This window comes from Juglans microcarpa x Juglans regia, chromosome 1D (genome assembly GCF_004785595.1).
Source record: "Juglans microcarpa x Juglans regia isolate MS1-56 chromosome 1D, Jm3101_v1.0, whole genome shotgun sequence".
NCBI classification, from domain to species: Eukaryota; Viridiplantae; Streptophyta; class Magnoliopsida; order Fagales; family Juglandaceae; genus Juglans; species Juglans microcarpa x Juglans regia.
Window position 1 is genome coordinate 16,323,967 of NC_054594.1, and position 21,952 is coordinate 16,345,918.

The window sequence follows — 21,952 nt, forward strand, 5'->3', positions numbered from 1 at the left end:
GAACAAGGCCTACATCAAGAGTTTTATGCTCCAATCACACCTCAACAAAATGGAGTATTTGAAAGAAAAAAATAGAGCAATCAAAGAGATGGCTCGGACTATGCTGAGAGCAGCAAACATATGGCTTTATATTTTTGGGAAGAAGCTGTCAACACAAAAGGTTATATTCTAAATCGAGTTGTACTTAGACCAGGTACTAGGCACACCCCTTATGAGTTGTGGAAAGATAAAAAGCCCATTGTCAAGCATTTTAAAGTCTTTGGGAGTAGATGTTATATCTTGCATGGTCGAGAAAATCCACATAAATTTGACAGCAAGAGTGATGAAGGGATATTTCTTGGCTACTCTTCAAATATCAAAGCATATAGAGTCTATAATCTTCATACAAGAACTGTGATGGAATCAATCAATGTGGTCATAGATGATGACTCAGCCGAGACTACAAAAAGAGAACTTCAAAGCATGAGTGAGTCAACTCAAGGAAAAGAAGAAAAATCTGAATAAGAAAGTGATGCAGACCGTGAAGAGAAAACTCCTCCAAATTCTCATTCCTTACGGGACAAAGAGCCATTTTCGAGAATTAGTCATAATCATCCAAAAGAAAACATTCTTAGTAAGCTAGATGAAGGAATGAGACTTAGAAAAAGAGTACTAAATTTAGATTCTTTTGTGTTATTTGTCATAGGTAAAACCCAAGAAAGTTGAAGAAGCCTTGAGTGATGAAAGTTGGGTGAATGCTATGCATGAGAAACTTCATCAATTCACAAGAAATGAAGTATGGGAGTTGGTGCCGAGACCTAAAAAATTACAATGTCATTGGAACCAAGTAGATCTTCAAGAATAAGTCCGATGAGCATGGCACTATAGTTAGAAATAAAGCAAGACTTGTTGCACAAGGATACACACAAGTAGAAGGGATTGATTTTGATGAAACTTTTGCCCTGGTTGCATGTTTAAAATCCATCTGCATATTGCTTGCTATAGCTTGTCATTTAAATTTTAAACTATATCAAATGGACATTAAGAGTGTATTTTTAAATGGTGTGTTACAAGAAGAAGTATATGTTGAGCAACCTAAAGGATTCATTAACCATTTGTACCTGATCATGTGTACAAGTTGAAGAAGACACTCTATGAATTAAAGCAAGCACCACGGGCTTGGTATGAAAGGTTGACAACTTATCTACTTGAGCATGGGTTCACTAGAGGACAAGCTGATAGAACTCTTTTCTTAAGAAAAACTGGTAAACAATTTCTTATTGCTCAAATTTATGTAGATGACATTGTGTTTGGAGCAACTCTCGACTCACTTTCTTATGAGTTTGCAAATGAAATGAAATCTGAATTTGAAATGAGTATGATTGGTGAACTGAATTTTTTCTTGGGCATTCAAGTTAAACAAACAAAAGAAGAAATTTTTATTTCTCAATCTAAGTATGCTAAAGATCTCGTTAAGAAGTTTGGAATGGATGGAAAGACTCATGCTCGTACTCCTATGAGCATTTCAGTAAAAATCAGCACAGATCCCATAGGTAAGAACATTGATCCTACACTTTATAGAAGTAAGATAGGGAGATTGTTGTATATTACAACAAGTAGACTTGATATTTCTTTTAGTGTTGGTGTATGTGCTAGATTTTAAGCTAATCCTAAGGAATCACACCTCACTATAGTAAAAAGAATTCTTAAAAATCTAAATGCTACTGTCGATTATGGGATTTGGTATTCTAAAGATTCTAACTTGATTTTAGTTGGATATTCAATGCTGATTAGGCTGGGAATGCTGATGACAAAAAAAGCACATCTGGAGGGTGCTTTTACATAGGTGGAAATCTAGTTGCATAGATGAGTAAAAAGCAAAATTCCTTCTCCTTATCTACAACTGAAGTCGAATACATTGCAGTAGGAAGTTGTTGTACACAACTTCTTTGGATGGAAATGAGGACTATGGTTTCTCTGAAAATACTATGACAGTCTATTGTGATAATTCTAGTGCCATTAGTATCTCAAAAAATTATGTTCAGCACTCAAGAACTAAGCATATAGACATTAGGCATCATTTTATTCGAGACCTGGTTGAGTCAAAATTAGTGTCCTTGGAGCATGTGGCTACTGAACATCAATTGGATGATCTATTTACAAAACCCTTAGATGGGTTAAGGTTTTAATTTTTAAGAAAAGCCATTGGTGTGTGTGATATGCATTAAAAAGGTTCAACACCTTCTTGCATTTAAATTTCTGTATTATTATTTTTTGTTGTTCAGATTTTGATTAAATGTAATTTTGAGCTTGTTTTTCTCACAGATTTAATGGAACCAACATTGAGCAAAATCTGAGCTTAAGGTGTTTGCCAAGTGATTGAGCATTCTAACCCTCACCATATCAGCTCTGTTTTGGAGGGAAGCACTATGACTTGGTTAAGCATTCTATCATGGGTTTGAAAATCATATGGTTGATCAATCAAGGACCTTTGTCCATTCACTATGAGGAATCTAAACCTATCTTCTAATTGGCTATGATACTCAATAGAAAGGGAGAAGTCTTTTCCTTAAATTGACTAATACTAGTTGAACCTAGTACTAAAATGAAAAAGATCTTCTCTTGCCAAGCATAATAGTGGATCCATATAGAAAAAGTCAAGTGTTTCATCATTGTGGAAAAAGACAAACACTTAAAACGGATATGATCTATGAAGTCCTTATAGAAAAAATCATTGCTCTAATCATTGTGGAAAAAGATGAGTAATTCAATCATGGATAAATAGAATTCCAAACACCTTATGCTTGGAGAAGATATTTTTGTCACGTATCTAGGCCCTAGCATAAAGTTTGACTTTTAAGGAAAAAGAGCATCCCCAAGGAGTATCTCAAAGAGGGGGAAAAAAAATCCTCCCTCACACTCTCACGTGATCTTTACTAATGAGGTACAAGACACCATGTGATGGCTACAATTGAGAAAGTGAATCTCCTATATGGGGGATAGGGTGAGGAGAATGATGTTTGGTCGAGGCTACACTAAAGGCTCAAAATTCGGCCTTGTGAAGGAAGCTATGTCTGTGAGTAAAATAATACTCGTTGTCAATGTTTTTTTTTTTTTTTTTTTTTTTTTGTTTTCTTTGTTTTGGTTGGTGTTATGAGTTCTATTTATAAATATATATATATATATAAAAGAATAAAAAAAAATTTAGTTATGTCTCTTTTTTTCTCAAAGAACATTGCAGTCTCAATGGGACTCTGGGACACATTGGAAACTTGACTAAACCTTAGTAAGGCTGTCCTTATTTAAAGCAAAAGGGGGAGTCTTGTGCCTAGCACGGTTTATTTCCTAAGTGACTTAAGTCACTCGCACAGGAACATAAGGCCTCAATTCTTTCTTGACTCCTCACTTCGCACGACTTTCACAGACCTTTTCGTACATTCCCTTCCCTCACATCTTGGGTGGATATTTTTCCACTATTTGAGTTCTCGTCTCAAGGTCTCTACATTTACCTTACTACGATTCGAGGTAAGTATCCCATAAAACTCTCCTTTATTTTTTTGTCTTCCAAAGTCTAGGGCACGGGATTTTCGATTGGGTATTGCAAAATAGATAAGGTTGATAAGTTGTTGTTGTCGCGATTTATGGAACATTGGATTATCTGAGTAGGAATTTACAGTTGAGTTATATTAAGGAAGGATCTTGATGGGTTCCGTGAGTCCATCACTTGATTTCGAAGCACTGCCCACCAAGTGTTCGAGTTTATGTCTCACACAAATGCTTCTTTGCAATTTGGTTTAAATTCTGCACATATAACGCATGGCATCTTATTCTTTCTACTATCTGATTAATCTTTATTGAGTCTACAGGTTCCTATAAATGCCTAGTAAGTCACTTGTATTGTTTATGAGAATAGTTGAATGATCCTACTAAAGTACTTTCTTATGCATGTGTCTTTTAGATGAGGTTTAAAGAAAAATCCAAACGAAAGAAGATGGTTGAGCCTAGCTCACCTACCAGTGCAGCAAGTGAGAGAGAATATATTCCAGAGACTTCCCACGCTGAGGAAATCGTGGGTGAGAGAGAGATAAGCATCCATGACTTTCCTGACACATCCTTTGGTATCATCAGTCGCATATTTACTAAGCGACATTGGGAAAAACTCACCCTTCCCTCACCCATGCCATGGGTTGAGGTAGTGCGTGAGTTTTACTCCCACCTTGCCCATTTTAACATTGATGATCATAGTATCTCCTCTACAGTAAGGGGAGTTAAAATTGATATTTCTCCTCAAATAATAAGGGATCTGTATGACCTAATTGAAATTGTAAACCCTAGATATCCCTACAAGGGAATGGGAGCCCTAACAAAGATTGGCATGCGCAACCTATTTTCTGGGCCTCAAGGGCCAAAATGGAATCCAAGGGTTCATAGGCTGCCTATGCATGTAATTCTTCCACCCTACAGGATGTTGGCCAAAATAGCGTTGACAAATTTATGGCCAATCAGTCAACACACTGAACTACCTTTAGAGAGGGCCCAATTTATGTTTGCTTTGGCTACAGGTGTATCCATAGATTTTTCTTGGCATGTGATTGATATTATTCATCGTTCACATGTGGAAAAAGAGTTAAGTCTCCTATTTGGTGGTCTAATTACCAAGCTGGCTATGAGAGCCACATTAAGACCAATGAACCCACCATGAAACTGCATGGGTCTATTTCGGCTCTTACTGTGATCAAATCAGAAGCTGTCCTGAGCAAGAAAAGACCACATACTGAGTTAACCTCTTCTCCTCCCGAGCCTATAGTTCCTCTCTCTAGGGTGCTAGAACAAATCAATCTTCTCTCTCAAAATATTGATTCATTTGCAGAGAAAGTGGAAGTTGGACAAACCAAGATGGAGTAGCTAATAACAGCACTACGAATAGATGGGATGCAAATTAGTGACAGATTAGTACAATTATCTTTGGATGTGCAGCAGGTCATGGGGTGTGTTTTGGATTCTAATGCTGAATAACAACTCTTTGACACATTGTTGACAAAAAGGGGGAGATCAGCACAACAGCAGTAGAAGACTAGAGGGGGGGGGGGGGCAGCACTAGTAAAGAAGTGCAACTGAAATTTTTTGGCTAAATATTTTTCATGATTTGTTAAATGTGGTTAACTCATATACAAGACTAATTTAGTTGTTTTCTTATATTTGGAGTAACCTATAATCAAACAATATAAAGGTTAAAGTGAATGGTGTGAACTGAACGTTGAACTTTAATTTATGATGCTTCATGAGATCTTGGTCTACTGGCTGTTTATGTTTCAGGTACATACTTCATTCATCAAACAAGAGTTTTGTCATCAATTCGGCAAAGGGGGAGATTGTTGATGTAAAAGTTTGTTGGCTAGGATTAGATGACTATGATCTATTTGATTTATTGGATGAATGTAATTTGCATTCATCTTTACCTATGAATATCTAAATTCAAAGATAAAGTATATTAATAGATAACGATTTGTCTTTATCTTTATCTATGAAAAATTGAATTCGAAGATAAGTGGTTGAATAGATAAAGACTCAAAAGACTTTTTGATTTTAATTGAAGGTTCGAAAAGATAGGAGATATCAAGTGATTTGGATAGAAGACTCAGAAAGAAGATATCGAGCAAGTAAGAATTTCGAACTGTCTAAAAGTTATCTAAAGCAATTATCTAATGAAGTTTCAGCGCTAGCTGTTAGCAAACTGTCCGCACAATTATCTCTCCAACAGATTCTATAGCACCTGAAATTCCTAACATACTCAGCCCACCAATAAAGTTCTAGTACAGATCAAATGCAGGGTAGTTTATTTAATTGATGATCTTCGGCTGAGGACGTAACTTGCTTGTGCAGTGAATTTTGAATGTGTTTGGTGATTCACATGAGATCCAAGAGTTTTAGTGTGAGAAAAATTCTCTTGAGAATTTTTCAGTGTTTTTTGTCTCTTTGAAGTGCGTGCATACTCCGGGTTGGAGTTAAGGTGATCAAGTTCAGCCACTGGAGTTTCAGGAGGGAAGTTAATAGTTAGAAGATCGCCAGAGGTTCTGACTGCTACTGCGATAGAAAACAAACGGGTCGTTTGTCTGGTCAAGTAAGAGAGTCAAATTACAAAAGTTTTGTAATTGAGAGTTACTTGTAAATGATTTTCAAATAATAAGATTGACTTTCCTGGGTTTGGCTGCCCTATAGGATTTTACCTTTGAAGAGTTCTTCAAAGGGTTTCCCTTCGAAATCAAAATTGATCTTAAGCACTTTTATTACTATATGTATTTGAGTATTTATCAGATTATCATATAACAAAGAGACTAATCAATTTAATTATTTGTGTGGTGAAGCGTGTGATCTAACTACAGGGGTACTTAGGTAATTTGAAGTCCAAATTGCATAAAAAAAAAAGAACTCATAATGGCCCTCATGTGTTCTAAAAGCTATTTTATGAACATCTGGAGCTTTCATTCTAATTTGATGGTAGCCTGATCTGAGGTCAAGCTTGGAGAACACAGTAAAACCAAACAACTCATCTAAAAGTTCATCCACAACTGGAATAAGGTACTTATCATTTATGGTGACCTCATTTAGAACCTTGTAATCAATGCACATTCTCCACGACCCATCAGACTTTCTAACCAACAAAACTAGAGATGAAAATGGGGATTGACTTGGCCTAATCACTCTAGACTGCAGCAACTCAGCAACTATCCTTTCTATTTCTGTCTTTTGAAAGTTTGGATGCCTATAAGGTTGAACACTGACTGTCATTGATTCTTCATTAAGGACAATCTGATGATCCTTAGATCTTTGTGGAGGCAGCCCTTTAGGCTCCTTAAAAACCTTGTTATACCTCTTTAAAAGCTCAAGGACTTCCTCTGCCATAATAGGTTAAGGTAAACTATTTTTAGAAGCTAACAATTGTAACCAAACTTCTTTACTACCCACTTTAGTAATGGCTGAAAGCTCTTTATTATCCACCAAATCAATAGCACACATAAGACTTTGGAGACACATCTGCTTCCCACTATAAGAAAGACTCATTTTTAATGCCACAAAATCCCAAAGCACAGCGCCCAAGGAAAGTAGCCATTGAATGCCCAACTACATCACATCCTCCAAATTTCAAGGCAAAGAAATCAACTGAAAATACAGTGCCTTGTGTTGTAACCCCAACTCTTGAAATTGTGCCCTTACTAGTTAATAATTCTCCATTAGCCACTCTCACATGAATAGTTTTTTCTGTTATTACAGACAAATTACAACAAGATAGAAGTGCAGTATCCATAAAATTGTGGGTACTACTAGTGTCAATCAAAATGACCACTCTTCTCTTATTAATATGCCCCAATACCCGCATGGTCTTAGGATTTGGTGCACCAACCATGGCTTGTAAGGAAATAGAGGTAATATCAACTACAACCTCCTCCACAATATCATCCAAATTAACCACATCCTCCACTTCTTCATTTTCTAGGCTGCTAAAAAGCTCCATACCTTCCATTAAATACAACCTAGGTTTGGCACATTTGTGGCTTGGTTGCCACTTATCATCACAAAAATAACAAAAACCTTCCTTCCTTCCTTCCTTCATTTTCACCTGAGAAATTTTTGATAAGGAAGTTTTGTTGTAGGTAAAGACTTAGGTGTGCCCAAGATGGATCCCATAGGACCACTTCTAGAACAAGATCCCTTAACAGAACTTTGGTGTGAATTGATAAACCCACCCTTCCAGGACTCGTTTGTACTCCAAATATACTGCTATTGGATTTTTGCCAATCCAAAAGCATCATTGAGAGAAGGAAGATTCAACATCCTCCCTGATAATCTAATGTCATCCCGTAAGCCACTCAAGAAACAACTTAATTTGTTTCTTTTGGACACACCTTTAATTTGATTGGATAACAATTCAAATTCTGATTTATAAGTTGTTACAGAACTGACCTACCCTAATCCTGTTAAAGCCTCCATTGGATCACTATAAGCAGATGATCCAAATCGCACCTACACTTGTCTAGCAAACTCCTCCCATGAATGGAAAGCCCAGCATCACTCGCATCCTAGAACTAGATCAAAGCCTCCTCATCCATGTGAAAAGAGGCGAAGAAAATTCTCTGACCAGGAGGACCTTGATGATAAAGGAAATATTGATTCGCCTTATAAATCCATGGAGAAGGATTTTTCTCCCAAACCATGGAAAATCTAGTTTAATGCCTCTATGAAAACTTCGATCGCCAAACTCCTGATGCTGCACTTCATTCACGACTTCATTATTATCACCTTTAGGACACTCCTCTTGAAATTTTTGAGGCAATTGAACATGGCCGTCAAAACTACTAGCAGAAAGGCTCGAGATTTGTTGCACTAATTTAAAAAATCTCTTGTCCTGATCCTCCCTGTCATGCCGAGCCGCTTCTTGTTGTTGAATCAAGATACGCTTGTACCCTCTAATTGCTTTTGATGCCATTCATGTTGTTGCCTCAAATGAGTAATAGCATCCACCACTTGAGCATAGGATCATGTACCTTCTGCCATGGCACACTAACAACTAATACCAATTATAATGAGCCCTTGTAACCTGACTGTTTTGAGGAAGTCGACCTCCAGAAATGAAGACCTAGAGAAGGAAAGAGAGGAGAATTCGAGAAGAGAAAGGAAGAGAACAGGAGGGAAAGTTAATTGAATTTCAGAGTTGGTTTTGCCCAGCTCTTACATTTCTTTTTATAGCAATGTATTAAATGCACCGTATCGTCTTTGAATGCAAACATTCATAACTTATAACGTCAAAGTTTTAGTGAATCTCTTACTAACTCAAATGACACCGTATTGTTTTATTCCTTTCCTCACTAATCTAGACTACTCTTAACGACAACATTTCACCAGATTCAACTAACAAACTAATATTACACATAACAAAATAACAACCCTTTTTCATTTCCCATTTCTGCATCTACTTCCTTCACTGCCACCAGCTTCTCCTTCCATTCCACTTGCTTTCCATTTCCTTTATGCTCGTAACATAATTCCACAATGAAGCAACACCAACTAAACGAAAGTAAGAAAAATTTCTGATCACACTCTACCATAGTCCAAAAACAATAGAGGAGAAGAAATTAGATATGACCAAAATAAAAAAATGTGATTGGAACCCAAACAAATCGAGCAAAAAGGAACAAAGATCGAGTGCTACGGTAGGTAATTTTACCCTGTTGTTGGGATTAGATCTGGAGAAAGCGACGGAGATGGAGTTGCGAGAAATTGCTAAGGTGAAGCAGTGGCCATCGAAAAGAGACGTGTAGAAGAGAAAAAGACAACCATGCGGGAGAGAGGGTGGGAAGAAGGAGAACGAGCAGAGGGGAGGAGAAGGGGAATGAGCCGTGTGGGACTGGGTTGGTAGGAAATCATAAACAATTCATTTGACTTAGCTATAGTTGTTGTCATATATGACTTGAGGGATAGATATACTATAGCTAATATGGTAGATAACTTTTGTTTGACTAATCCAATGTAGATGAAATTTGAGGGACATTAGTTAAATTTTAACTTTCACTGGCATTTGGCTAAGCTAATGCTAGTGCTCTAAGGCCGTTTGGAAGTTTTCCTTTTTAGTTAAGTGTAATATTTAAACATCCAACTCTTAAATCACTAAACTCATCTCAACTCAAAACCTATTTACAGGTGGAGCTCACAACATTTTTTAACTCAACACTTTTTTACACACGGGACCGATAACCTTTTTCAATTTTCTATAAATATATCTAAACTCATCTTAACATTCAAACACATCTAAACTCATCTTAGGTGGGTTCCATAAAACTCACTCCACTATTTTAACTCATTACTATTTATAACGAACTCAACTTATCTCAAGTCAGGTCAACATACAATCAGGACCTAAGCATAGCCTAGATGGAATTTTGAACCCCATCCTTGAACCATGTACATATATACTAGCAAAATTTCGATTCAAGAAGCTGGGCAAGCAAACCAAAATTCAATTTTAAATAATCAGATTACAACCTGACCTCATAATTTTAAGAAAACTTAACATTGTGATTAGTCCCACCCGTAGTACTGGGTTAATTCCAAAACAATATTTTACCAAAAACAAGGTTTAATTTCCACCATGGACCCTCCATGAATTAACGCATCCATCGTACACCGAATTGAAAGTTTTGGGTTTTGTTAACAGACATGTACACTTCTCTTATTAGAATAGTGCATTGATTAGGAGATCTTATATTTATTTAATTTCTTATTTCATTTATTTTTTGCCTTTAAATAGGTCCTCTTAGAGCATTAGTAGTGGTCTAGCCATTCTTTAACCAAAATTTGACTAGTAGATTCACTTTTTCTAATTTAGCTTGTCACTTTAATTTTCAACAATATCAAATAACAAACTCTTTAAATCTATCATTATTCTATTAAAATATTGATTTTTATTTTTTCCTTTGTTTATTTCTAATGGTAATTAAAATATTTATTCGTTTTTAAAAAAGTTCATATTAATTTTCGAGCGTGCAAATTATTCCATTGGATATAATTTTCTAACGGTCTTATTTTTCCAACTGCTTTATTCATCCAATGGATATATTTTTCTAACGGTCTTATTCTTCCAACGGATATATTTTGTCATATTTTTTTAACATATTCTTTCAACAGATATATTTTTTCAACAGTCATATTTTTCCAACACATTTTTCCAACGGATATATTTTTGCAATGGTCATATTTTTCTAACATATTCTTCCAACGGATATATTCTTTTAAATGTCATATTTTTCTAATGGATATATTTTTTTAACAGTCATGTTTTCTAATGTTCAAATTATTCCAATGGATATAATTTTCTTAACAGTCTTATTTTTCAAATGGTCATATTCTTCCAACGGATATTTTTTTTCCATCGGTCATATTTTTCCAACATATTCTTCCGATGGATATATTTTCTTAACAGCTATATTTCTTTAACGATGATATTCTTCCACTATAAAAACTAACACTTCCTCAACAATTTTATTCACTTCAACTCAACTGAATTTGTAGAAGTCTAGTAGGGTGTCTTCATTTCCTCTCAAGGCTCTCCCCTGGTTCTTTGAGGAGGAATTCTCCTGCCTTCACTCTTGAGTTGAAGGTGTTTTTCTTGCCATAGGCAATGCTGTTTTGTGCAAAATTTTTGTCTTCCCTTGCTTATGTAGTTTGTCTTTCTATTTGGTTGTCTTAATGGCTGAAAAACTTACAAATTTGTGGACTAAACTATGTCTTACTGACACAGAGAAAGAGGGCGTTGTAGTAGTCGAGAATGATGTTGAACATACTATGTCCAAAGGCCTCTTTTGTTTGGTGGGTAAGATTATGGTTAAAAAGAAGATTGTCAGAGAGACCTTTAAATATACTATGCATAAAACATGAAAATTTCTACCAGAAGTTAACATCATTGAAGTTGGGGCCAATACGTTTCTCTTTGAATTTTGTTCTGATCAAGATTGTCACAATATTTGGGAGGGTCAACCATGGCTATTTTATCAAAATTTGATTTATTTGAAATTCTTTGATGGCTTTACTTTTCCCTATGGTTTGGTATTTACTCGTTCTCATTTCTGGGTCCAATTATGCAATTTGCCTTTTGGTTGTATGAATTCTATTATTGAGACTCGGATTGGCAACATGATTGGTAAAGATGTACATGTGAATGTGGATGTGGATGAAACTAGTAATGGTTGGAACAAGTATCTGCGGGTTCTTGTTGATGTTGATCTACTGAAACCTTTTGTACGAGGGACTATGCTATCTCTAAAGGAACACCAAGTTTTTGTGTCTTTTCAATATGAACATTTGCCACATTTTTGTTTCTTTTGTGGTGTTATCATGCATGGTGATTATGGATGTTTGGTTAAATTTGGTCCTTCTTCTACTTTTACCACTTCTAATCCACAATATGGCTCCTAGTTGAGGGTTGCGACTTCTGCTACACGTGGAGGTGTGGGTAAACATCTTGGTGGTCGATCCGAACAACCATCCAATCTCCCTTCTAGTGAGGAGTTATCCCCATTCAATTATTCAGAAACTATCATGACAGTTATGTGATTGCCTCATTGGTTAATAACATGTGGCATGGTGATATTCCTACACAAGTGAATATGATTGGTTGCTCCTCTTATAAGGAAACTGTCATAACTGCAACTGATGTACTTGCTCCATCTGATTTGATTATCCCTACTCTGCACATTGGTTTGCCACTTGCCATGGAAGATGCTCCAAATCCTAATGCTATCCTCATCACTGATGAGGGGTTCAAATATGAGACATTGGTTGAATTAATTAAATCAGGAGGCTTCAATGCCACATAGTTTCCTGCAAAAGTTGAAAGCCAAGTTTCAAAATTCTGTTGCTATTGAGATTGTACCTTTTCATGCATCTATTATTGCTAATCGTAAGAAGAACTCTTTACTTGTTGGTGCCCCTCTTAATACTAATAAACTGAGAATGACAAGACAACAAAGTTTCCTTTGCTCATCCTTGAATGTATTGGTGGAGGCTGGTACCCAGCCTCGTCGGGAGAAACGAGACTTTTATGTTGAAACTATCCGAGGGTTGCCACTGTCGAGGGCTTGAAAACCCTCAAACAATTCATGACCTTAAACTTATGGTTAAGGATAAAAAGCCTAGGATTTTATTTTTAACGGAAACTAAGGTACACAAAACTAAGCTTGGAAAATTGAAACATTTCTTGGAGTTTCATTGTCTATTTACTATAGATGGTGTTGGTCATGGTGGTGGTCTAGCATTATTGTGGAAAGATGACATTCCACTTGAGATACACAATTTTTCACATTAACTGTTGGATGGCAACTACATCCTCCAAACCCATATGGATGCTCGCATGCTTTTATGGGCACCCAATCACTAAAAAGAGAGAGGAAGGCTATAATATATTGCACCATCTGCATTCTTTGCAACCTTAGATGTGGCTTTGTCTTGGTAATTTCAATGAAATATTATTTCATAGTGAGAAGTATGGTGGTTTCTAGAAGAAGTGATAAACATATTGCAATGTTTAGTGATGTCTTGCATGATTGTCAACCTAATATTCTGGGGTTTTCTAAAAGGAAATTGACCTAGTCAAATAATAGGACAAATGGTAATTTTACCAAAGAAAAGCTTGATAGAGCAGTGGCCTCTACTGCATGGTGTGATGAATTTGGGGATGGGGAGATTATGGTGCGTACTTTAGTGACTTCTGATCACTCTCCTATCTTATTGACTGTGGAACAAAGACTTTGTCGCTCTACTCCTACTTGTAGAGCAAGTAGATATGAAGCCCATGGGTCCACTTATGATTGCACATAAGTAGTTCAAAATGCTTGGCAGCAGGTAGGTTCATCTTCTAGTAGTCTTACTACTATTTCTGAAAAACTTGGTAGTTGTATGAAATCCTTAAAAAAGGTGGGTCCGTAATAGAGCTCCAATTACTGATCAAACCCTGCAAGAAAAATTCACAAAGTTAGAGGCCATTCAGACTAATTTGAAGCAGAGCAACTTCAAAGAGAAATAAGCTGTCTTCATGAAAGGTTACATCTGAAATAGAAACAGTGTGCTAAAATGCACACAAAGTTCTACCATCTGTGTGTTTGTCAAAGAACAAGGAGGAACAAGATTTTGCAAGTGGTTAATGAACATGGGGACACTCATACTGATACTATTGATGCTTGTTTAAATGCTTTAACCCAAAAAGTATCTATAGAAATGAATGATTGCAATAGGAATTCACTATGGAAGAAGTTAAAGTTGCTATCTTTCAAATGGGACCCCACAAAGCTCATAATCTTGATGGGTTTGGTCCATGTTTCTACCAAAATCATTGATTTGTGGTTGGTAGTGTGGTCTTTCATACTGTATTTTCATTCTTAAACTCCAATGTTAATATTGAGGCCATCAACTTCACATATTTGGTGCTGATTCCAAAAACCAAAAATCCAAGGAGTGTTTAGTCTATGTAATGTTACATACAAAATCATTAGAAAGATGCTTACTAACAGACTGAAATTAATTTTGCCTTCACTCATTCTACCAAATTAGTGTGCTTTTGTCCCTGGTAGATTAATTACAGATAACATTTTGGCTGCCTATGAAACTTTGCACACTATGCACATGCAACTTCATGGTAACAAGGGGTATATGACTTTGAAATTGGATATGAGTAATGCATATGACAGGGTAGAATGAGAATTTCTAAGAGCTGTGATGGCTAAATTGCGTTTTGCATCCAAGTGGATTGATATGATCTTAAACTGTGTTACTACTTCTTCATTTTCTATTATGTTGAATGGTGTTCCTCAGCAAAGGTTCAAAACCTCAAAGGGGATTAAGGCAAAACTGTCCTTTATCACCATACCTATTTATTCTCTGTGTTAAAGTATTGAGCTCTCAACTAAGTGCTGCAGAACAAGAAAAACTTCTCACTGGTGTTCCAATTGCTAAGGGAAAGATTAGAATGAGTCATCTATTTTTGTGCAAATGATAGCCTCCTATTTTGTCAAACTATTATGCAGGAATGGACCAATTTAAACCAGATTCTTGTTGCCTATGAAGAAGCATCAAGACAACAACTTAATAGAGACAAGACTTCTTTGTTTTTCAGTAGAAACACTAAGCCAATAACCAAGCAGTACATTATGGAGGTGGCAGGATTAAAAGCTTCTTTTAACCATGAGAAATACTTAGGCCTTCCCTTTCTTATTGGTAGATCTCGTTTGAGTGCTTTCAAAGGTATTATGGAGAGGGTGGGTAAGAGGCTTGGTAATTGGAAAAATAAGTTTCTATCACAATCTAGAAAAGAAATTCGTATTAAATTTGTGTTACAAGCTATTCCAACTTATACATGAGAGTGTTCTTGCTGCCTAAATCTTTCTATAGACAATTACACTATCTTTTTGCTAAGTTCTAGTGGGGTCATCAGGATAATCAATCTAAGATCCATTAGAAACGTTGGGAGCTATTAAGTGTTGGAATAACCTGTGGTGGACTTGGTTTCAAAGACTTGCATGGCATTAACATAGCTCTTCTGGCCAAGCAAGCTTGGAGATTTCTTATGGACTCTGATTCCCTTCCAAGCAAGATTTATAAAGCAAAATATTCCCCACGCACTACCCTTTTGTAGGCCGAGTTAGGTTCTAAGCCCTCTTACATATGGAGAAGTATTTTCCAAGCCATTCCACTATTAAATGAGGGCCTTATTCGGAGAGTGGGTGATGGTACTCAAATCAGCGCTTGGAAGGACAAGTGGCTGCAAGGGATTTTTCTTGCAAAATTCAGTCTTTTGTATCTGTGCTTCCTGAGAATGCTATGGTTGCTGACCTCATTGATCCCCATACTAGGTGGTTGAATATAGCCTTCCGCTGACAAATTGATGTCGAGGGAAACTGCTACTGGCTCCTTTTCTGTACGAAGTGCCTGTCACTTGCATAGACAAACATTAAAATTGTCTATTGGTGAATCTTCTAAGCAAGGGCAAGATGGGAGTTTTTGGAGAAAGCTTTGGTCCTTGCAAACCACTAATGTTGTAGGATGTTCCTATGGCGTGCATGCATTGATGCTTTGCCTACTAAAGTCAATTTATACAAGAGACATGTGGTTACTAACTCTGTATGCCATATCTGTTTAGCTGAAGATAAGATCCCAAGCCATATTTTATGGACATACCCCTCCAGAAGGGATGTGAGGCTTCTGGGCTCATGAGCTCTCCAAAAAGCTACTGTCATAGCAGTAGACTTTTTTAATGTGTTTGAACAAATGTATGATAAACTGATGCAACAGGACCTGGTATTGTTTGTTGTCTTGGCTCGATGTATATGGTTCTGAAGGAATACTTTTATACATGAAGGTCATTTTCAATCTCCTGTTTTTCTTTATCAACAAGTTGTCCAAGCTATTGAGGATCTTAGGGATGCAATGCACCATCAAGCTGTGACTAAAAGTAATACAGAACCTACTGCATTACATTGGGAAGTTCCTCCTCCCAGTTGGGTTAAGGTGAATTGGGATGTGGCTATTTGTGCTGACTATAATAAAATTGTAGTTGGTGTGGTGTTAAGTGATTATTCTGGTTTGATTCTTGCAAGTTTGATGAAGCATATGTTTAATTGTGTTGATACTACGATTGTTGAAGCCCAAAGTTTAATCACTGCTATTTTATTCTGTCAAGCCTAGATTACTTAATTTTTTAAGGTGATTATAGTCAAGTGGTCCAAGCAGCTTCATCGTTGGAGGCCAGGGCAGGGAAGTTTAACTTCTTTTGTTCAGACATAAAAACTTTTCTTGGTAATTCTACTTGGAAAATTCAGCAAGTGAGGAGTGAGTTAATTGGTGTTGCTCATCAACTAGCAAGGAAAGCTGTGCTATTAGACAATTATGAATTAATACATATAGATTGTGGCTAATTGTATTCAATCTATTGTAATGGATGATGGAAAACATTGTGATTAATATCAAGATGGCATTTTTTTGATTAAAGAAAAAACTCAACTGAATTTGAAAATCATTTTCTTCATTTTCTCCCAATGGATCGTTCGCTTTTTTGGAAAAATAACACTTCTGAAGTCTGTTTAAGCACGAAGAGAGTTAAGAGTTCTTACCTATAATATAATTTTGTTTTTAGACATCGGAATACATTCAAAGGCAAAGTTGTTGGGATAATCATTCTCTCATTGTCATGTCAAATTTTTCATCCAGCTGCAATGGAAAGAGGTACATTTCTAACTTATATCATTGTATTTAATATCGTGGATCATAGAAGATCGAAAATCTTTTTAGAAATTAAAATTTCATATTAAAATATTTAATATGTGGTATTAGATAATCAGGTTATAGATATTCTACGATCACGATAAATTATAATACAGATTTGGATGTGCTGTATTTTAATTTTACATAATAACCTGGCGTGCTTTCCCCATTTTATATTATTTTGTGAATGGAAAAAGACTAAAAAACAAACAAACAAATAAAGGAGATTTATTTTTGGAAATTAATACCATGCACGCATATCTCAACTGAAATCAAGCATATGCATCATTTCCATTAGTAAACTTCATTCTAAAGCCTTAAAATCGCGAAGAGTGTCTTGAATGAAAGATTCAAATCTTCAAATCAATTGAGCAATAAATTAAAATGTTTAATTCATGCATGCAAAACTTCCCGTTACCAACTTCAAGATTCTAGAGTACTCTAGATGATAAAAAGGAAGAATTAGGAATCCATAACAAAATTAATTAATTCTACTAATAATTTTTTTCTTCTTTTGGCCGAAGCTCAATGCCATGGACAACAAGGCCAGATTTACATTGACCGGCTTCAGTCTCCCACAAGTGCATCTGTAACACGTTATTCTCATCTCCATTGAAGAACTCCCCAATCTCAATCTCCATCCACATGTCCTCCCTCTTGCATGGAAGCCGTCCATCATCATGTCCAGGAGGTCTGTCTCTCGATGTTCTTGGTTGCAGATAAGCAATATTCGTAGTTTCACCTTCAATCTCGTTTTCAATGCTAAGAGACACCTTCACTGGGTGGGAAAGCCCTAGGGGACTTGTGATCGCACGGTAGTGCATACTGTTTTTGGGCATCGGTGCAATGGTGTAAATAAAGTATGCGCCATATGTTGTATTTGGGGATAGGATTTTAGTCTCGACACTGCCTCTTATCTCAAGCCACCACACAAGCCAAAGATGAGCAACCTCTGAGAATCTGCACATTTTATAAACTCATAATAACACCCTATGGGTGTGTGTATGCATATGTATATCATTGCTATAAAAAAGGGTAATTTATAAAGAAGCAGGTGTGCACAAGCTAGCGCGCGCAGAGAGAGAGAGAGAGAGAGAGAGACCTGGACTTGGGTAAATCTGGCGACTGATCAGCTGAAGAAATCCATTGCCAGTAATATTCAGTATCTCCCCATGATATGGATAACTCCCTCGCTCCCAGCATATAACATTTTTTCCCACTCCACTTGTTTATTGCAAAAGTCTGTGCGTTGAATCACTATGCCCGTCATGCAAACCACCAAAACAGAGTATGGACGGAAGAATAGAGAAACTATACATTTGGAACTTCAAGAACAAAAAGAGGGTTGAAAAGTTGAAAAATCTTCAAAACAATTTCATATATTCTGCACCCAAAGCTTTCAAAATTGACAAACATATGCAGTACTCTCCACACTGTTGATGAACTATGATTTTATTTGCATGAATAGTATAAAATTAAATTATCTTAAAAATTAAATATTATCATGTTAACAGTGTGAAATATATGTCATTCGCACAAGCTTGCGAATATAATTTTGACAAGAGTAATGCATTTTATCTCCCCAAATATCCGATACCACTAAATTAAGTTTAGATTTAATAACATATTAAGAATAAAGACAATTATATATAGAGGGTTTAAAATTCACATATGATAGAAAAATCTCATGTCAGAAATATCAAGCCAGCTCGTAAAGATAGATTGGATAGTGACTTTCAATAGGAGAATCAATTTTTCTCACATTTCCAGATTAGAATAGTAATTCTCGAAATAAAAATTCTATGTGCAGTCACTTTTTGCATACTCTTTACGCACTCTACTAATATAATTAGCTGTGTCACTTTTGCATATTCATGCTGGATACGCATTAGACTATATATATATATATATAATATATGCATGCAACTAAACATGTATCAAAACTCATCCAATCTTATCTGGAACCATTAATCGATCGTCATTGTAGTAATTAGTGTATTTCCCCCCACACTTGTTAGTGGGAAAATAATCCTGGCCTTTCCAGGAGTTACATATTAATCTCTCTTTAATGGGAAGTCCCTCCTGATCTACATATTGCTTAATTCCTGATCTGTGCTCTATATATCTAGTTCAGAGAATATTCCAACAAGTTATGTGTACGATTTTTCAAACATCAAACATCGACGTGTCCGTTAATCATTTTCTCGAGAGCTCTTCGTCATAGCTATATATGATATGTTGCATGTTATTTTCCAAAATAATCTTTTCTGTTTCGGAAAATATCAATCAATGTAATAAGGACCCATACCGCTAAGCCTCTAATTTTGCAGAAGGGGTTACTCCCCTCTGATTGAATATAAGAAACGCATCCTTTCCTAACTAAATAAGACGAAGTAAACATAATTAAATAAGTACTAGGTAGCGTGTTTTGCTCACCCTGTTGCCGTTGCCAATGAGGGTGGGATTGTTGCAGAGATGGAAATAAAGATCCTTCTTGGGCAACATATTCAAGGATGATGATGACGATGACGCCGCCTCTGACGAAACTGATGGGAAAATGATGTTACGATAATCCGGTGGCAGAAACCTCTCCCACACGAGATTGGAAGCCGCAGCTGTTTTGAAGGCTCGAGAAACCAGCGACACTCTACATGCATCGCGAGGACTTGTGTTGGAGATAATGTTGGCGATGCACTCTTCGGGCAGAATCCTTGTCATATCCGTTTCCATTTCTCCCTTCCTAATTCCTCTCTTGCAAGTTTTCTGTGTGGATGAAAGACGTTGTATCGACGGAAAATGTGTGAGGAAGACTCGAACGGGCATTACATATATATAATAGAAGCACCTTCGATAATTTCAAGGCGAATTGAATGAATGGGATCCTGTTTATAGGAAAGACTTGAAAAGTTTCCGTACGTGTGCACACATGCAAGGCAAGTCCGAGAATGTCCTATATATGAACGACCCATACATGATAAGAATAGCTTAGACAATATTAATTACTCCTGATGATCTGTTTTTTCCTTTTCTTTCTTTTTTCCGATCGAGCACCAACACATAATTCCATGCAAATTGATTATACAAACGGTTTTTTTTTAATAAATTAATATGACCCTTGAATTTAACATAAGAAAAAATGTTACTATACCGTCCCATTTCTCTCCCTCATTTTAACCTCTTACGTATTTAATTTTTTAATTTTTCTTATTGATTAAGAAACTGATTATTAATGTATTAATATTTTTTTATATATTACTTAAAAATATTAAAAAAATATAAATAAAAAAAAATTAAAAAGAAAAATTTGGCTTAAAGGGCACGCCCAGCTATGCTACGGGGCCGCACTCTTGATTTAACGATTTAGCATCATGTATACAATTTAATTAATAATTTGTAAAGCTTTCCTTTGCAGCTGGGCCGCTAACCTCACTGCTATATACATGGACTTTGTCTGTTTACCCAAACTCTGCACAGTACAACAAATATACTTTTTCTAGGCAAGTTTTTGTAAAAATTGTCATTTTCGTCACAAAAATTTGATGATTACGATTCCATTATTTTTTTTCCTGACTGGAAAATAATTCCTCCAGTTCATGTCATGACTGTGGGTCATAGCTAGCGGGCTGGGAGCCACGCGCATTGCCGATATTGGTTAGTGTTGCCCACACGTTGATCAAAATACGAAAGTGATCGATGGAAAGGTGTCGCCCGGGAGAATTCTCTTTGTACATTGCAAGGTCACACATGAATGGAATTCGACTGAACTGCCCAAAGGTGTTCAACAGGAAGCGTGCCACCCCGGTTTTGAAGGGAAAGTTTCATCCACAAGACCAAACTGAAAAGTAGGGTCAAAAGAGAGAGTCAAAAGTGCAAGCAAGGAGGGGAGCCGATTGGACTGATCAATAGTACCATTCTGTCACGGAGTAGGGGACACTCGAGACTTCGTTTTCGTAGACCTGATCCTGACCAGATTGATATTCAGAGAGATGCACAGTTAAGAGAGATCCTGGAGTATCAACTGATGAGGCATTTAGACATGCTGAGGCATTTAGACATGCTGAGGCATCACGCACATCTACTCGCGGGGAGATGGCCGACATACTACGTGCTAAGATCGACATACACACATCAGCGACGATCGATGCAATGAATACTACTATGTCTAAGTTGCGTACAGAGATTACTATTAGCATCTCTGAGTTGCGTACAGAGATTAATGCTAGCATCTCTGAGTTACGTACAGAGATTCATGACAGTAATGCAACTCAGCTCACGCTCAGTACTCGATTAATACAGGTAGAAAGATGATTAACTGTAGTCGAGGATGTGTGTAGAGATCTCGCATCACAGTAATTTCTATCTTTTATTTATAGTTTTTTGTTTTTGTTAAAGACAATATCTGGTGTTTTAATGATTTGCTTTAGTTATGAATTAAATTTTTTTTGTCTTTTCTGTATTAGTTTTTGATTTATATTATGTGGTGTATGGATGATAATATTTATTTAATTAAAAATCTTATTTAATATAAAAGAAATCACTAAAATATTTTTAAATTAATTACATAAAATTAATTTATGAATTCGTAAAAATTTTATTTTACAGTAAATCATAATATATAATATATATTTTATATATTTTAAGTTAAGTACAAAGATTAATACTATACGTTTGAACTAAATATGTGCCGTTCGAACAGTCTAGAGACCTTCCCGCTAGATCTTGCCACCAAATCTATCTCGTTCAAATACCACAATTGCTGTTCGAACGATTTTGAACTTTCCTCGGCAAAATAAATTACTTCTCTGCCAAGATTTGTCTGTTCAAACCTTGAGAAAAACTTAGGCCTTCCCTCTCTTATCGGCAGATCTCGTTTGAGTGCTTTCAAAGATATTATGGAGAGGGTGGGTAAGAACCTTGATAATTAGAAAAATAAGTTTCTATCACAATCTGGAAAAGAAATTCAAATTGAATCTGTGTTACAAGCTATTCCAACTAATACACAAGTGTGTTCGTGCTGCCTAAATCTTTCTGTACACAATTACACTATCTTTTTGCTAAGTTTTGGTGGGGTCATCAGGATAATCAATCTAAGATCCATTAGAAAGGTTGGAAGCTATTAAGTGTTGGAAAAACCTGTGGAGGATATGGTTTCAGAGACTTGCATGGCATT

At 36.2% G+C, this 21,952-nt stretch overlaps 1 protein-coding gene across 1 annotated transcript; it reads right to left on the minus strand.

Annotated features, from left to right (window-relative positions):
* Positions 1-17,135: 17,135 nt before the first annotated feature.
* On the minus strand, positions 17,136-19,620 carry LOC121248946 (putative F-box protein PP2-B12). Its single transcript, XM_041147576.1, has 3 exons — positions 19,219-19,620; positions 17,885-18,024; positions 17,136-17,742 (listed from the first exon to the last, which is right to left on the minus strand). Exons 1-3 carry the CDS (start codon positions 19,603-19,605, stop codon positions 17,277-17,279), a joined length of 993 nt encoding a protein of 330 aa, XP_041003510.1. The 5' UTR covers positions 19,606-19,620; the 3' UTR covers positions 17,136-17,276.
* Between the last annotated feature and the right edge of the window lie 2,332 nt (positions 19,621-21,952).